Below are 895 nucleotides of genomic sequence, written 5' to 3'. Positions count from 1 at the left end.
AGGAGCCACAGGAATTAAGTAGGACCAACTTTTGTGTGCAGACAAAGTCTGAGAGGGCAAGTCTCTGGCCTTTGGGGCTGCACCTTCCATAACTGTCATACTCTGATGAGGGATAATGCCAGAGCAGCCACACTTCAGGGAGGTGGGCAGAGAGTAGGAAGTACTGAGTGCTCCAGTGACTGTTTTCCTCCTGGTCCCCTGGGGTTTTGACTGGTTGTCAGTCAAAAATATTGACTGGCAATGGTAAAACCCGTGCTACTGCTGCTAGGTTTGGATTAGGGAGAAAAGATCTGTCAAATGCTGTATTTACTAAGTGGTCACAGAGCTCAAGCAATGCTACGGCTGCTGCAGTGGCTGTGAGCACAGCCAGGTGTGGCACTTGTCTCTGCTCAGCCACGGGGATTTGTTGGCTGGCTGTAAGGCTAACCCCAGTCCTCCAGCTCTAGTGCTGGGGCTGGCCCTCACCTGTGGGCTTAACAGAAGGATTTCTCTTGCAAGCTAAGATCCTTGTCTCAGTGGTGGTTGAAGCCCAGGAGTTGTGCAGAGTAAGTGTCCTGTCTATTGCATCTTTTCATTACATGAGTAATTAAATTAAATCACAGGTGTGATGTTGTCTAAGTAGCAGATAGTGGGTTCTGGTTTTAAAAGAGGTACTGGGTTTTCCTCTTTTTGCTGACCACCCTCAAGTTACCCACCCTTTCCCTGTCTCAGCTTTGCTTTAAGTAGCTCTGAAGTGATCTAATTAAGTCTATTCAAAATAGTCTCTATCGGTCTCAACACCTTGCTGTGGTGGGAAATTTATTTTAAAATTACTTGGATTTTGTGCTGTTACTTACGCAGTTCTTTAGAGTCAGATCTGCTCCGTGCAGGATCAGAAGCCGGATGATTTTGTAGC

At 46.8% G+C, this 895-nt stretch overlaps 1 protein-coding gene across 1 annotated transcript in view; it reads right to left on the bottom strand.

Moving 5' to 3' along the window:
- Positions 1 to 895, bottom strand: part of ANKRD1 (ankyrin repeat domain 1) — an 8,260-nt gene that overhangs the window by 1,284 nt on the left and 6,081 nt on the right. Inside the window, exon 8 of the mRNA XM_005416457.2 lies at positions 837 to 895. This exon is cut by the window's right edge and continues 23 nt beyond it. Within this exon, the coding sequence (XP_005416514.1) occupies positions 837 to 895 (59 nt within the window). The remainder of the gene's footprint in view (positions 1 to 836) is intronic.

The sequence above is a fragment of the Geospiza fortis genome, unplaced genomic scaffold (genome assembly GCF_000277835.1).
Source record: "Geospiza fortis unplaced genomic scaffold, GeoFor_1.0 scaffold130, whole genome shotgun sequence".
NCBI classification, from domain to species: domain Eukaryota; kingdom Metazoa; phylum Chordata; class Aves; order Passeriformes; family Thraupidae; genus Geospiza; species Geospiza fortis.
This window is presented reverse-complemented; position numbering and strand designations above follow the sequence as displayed.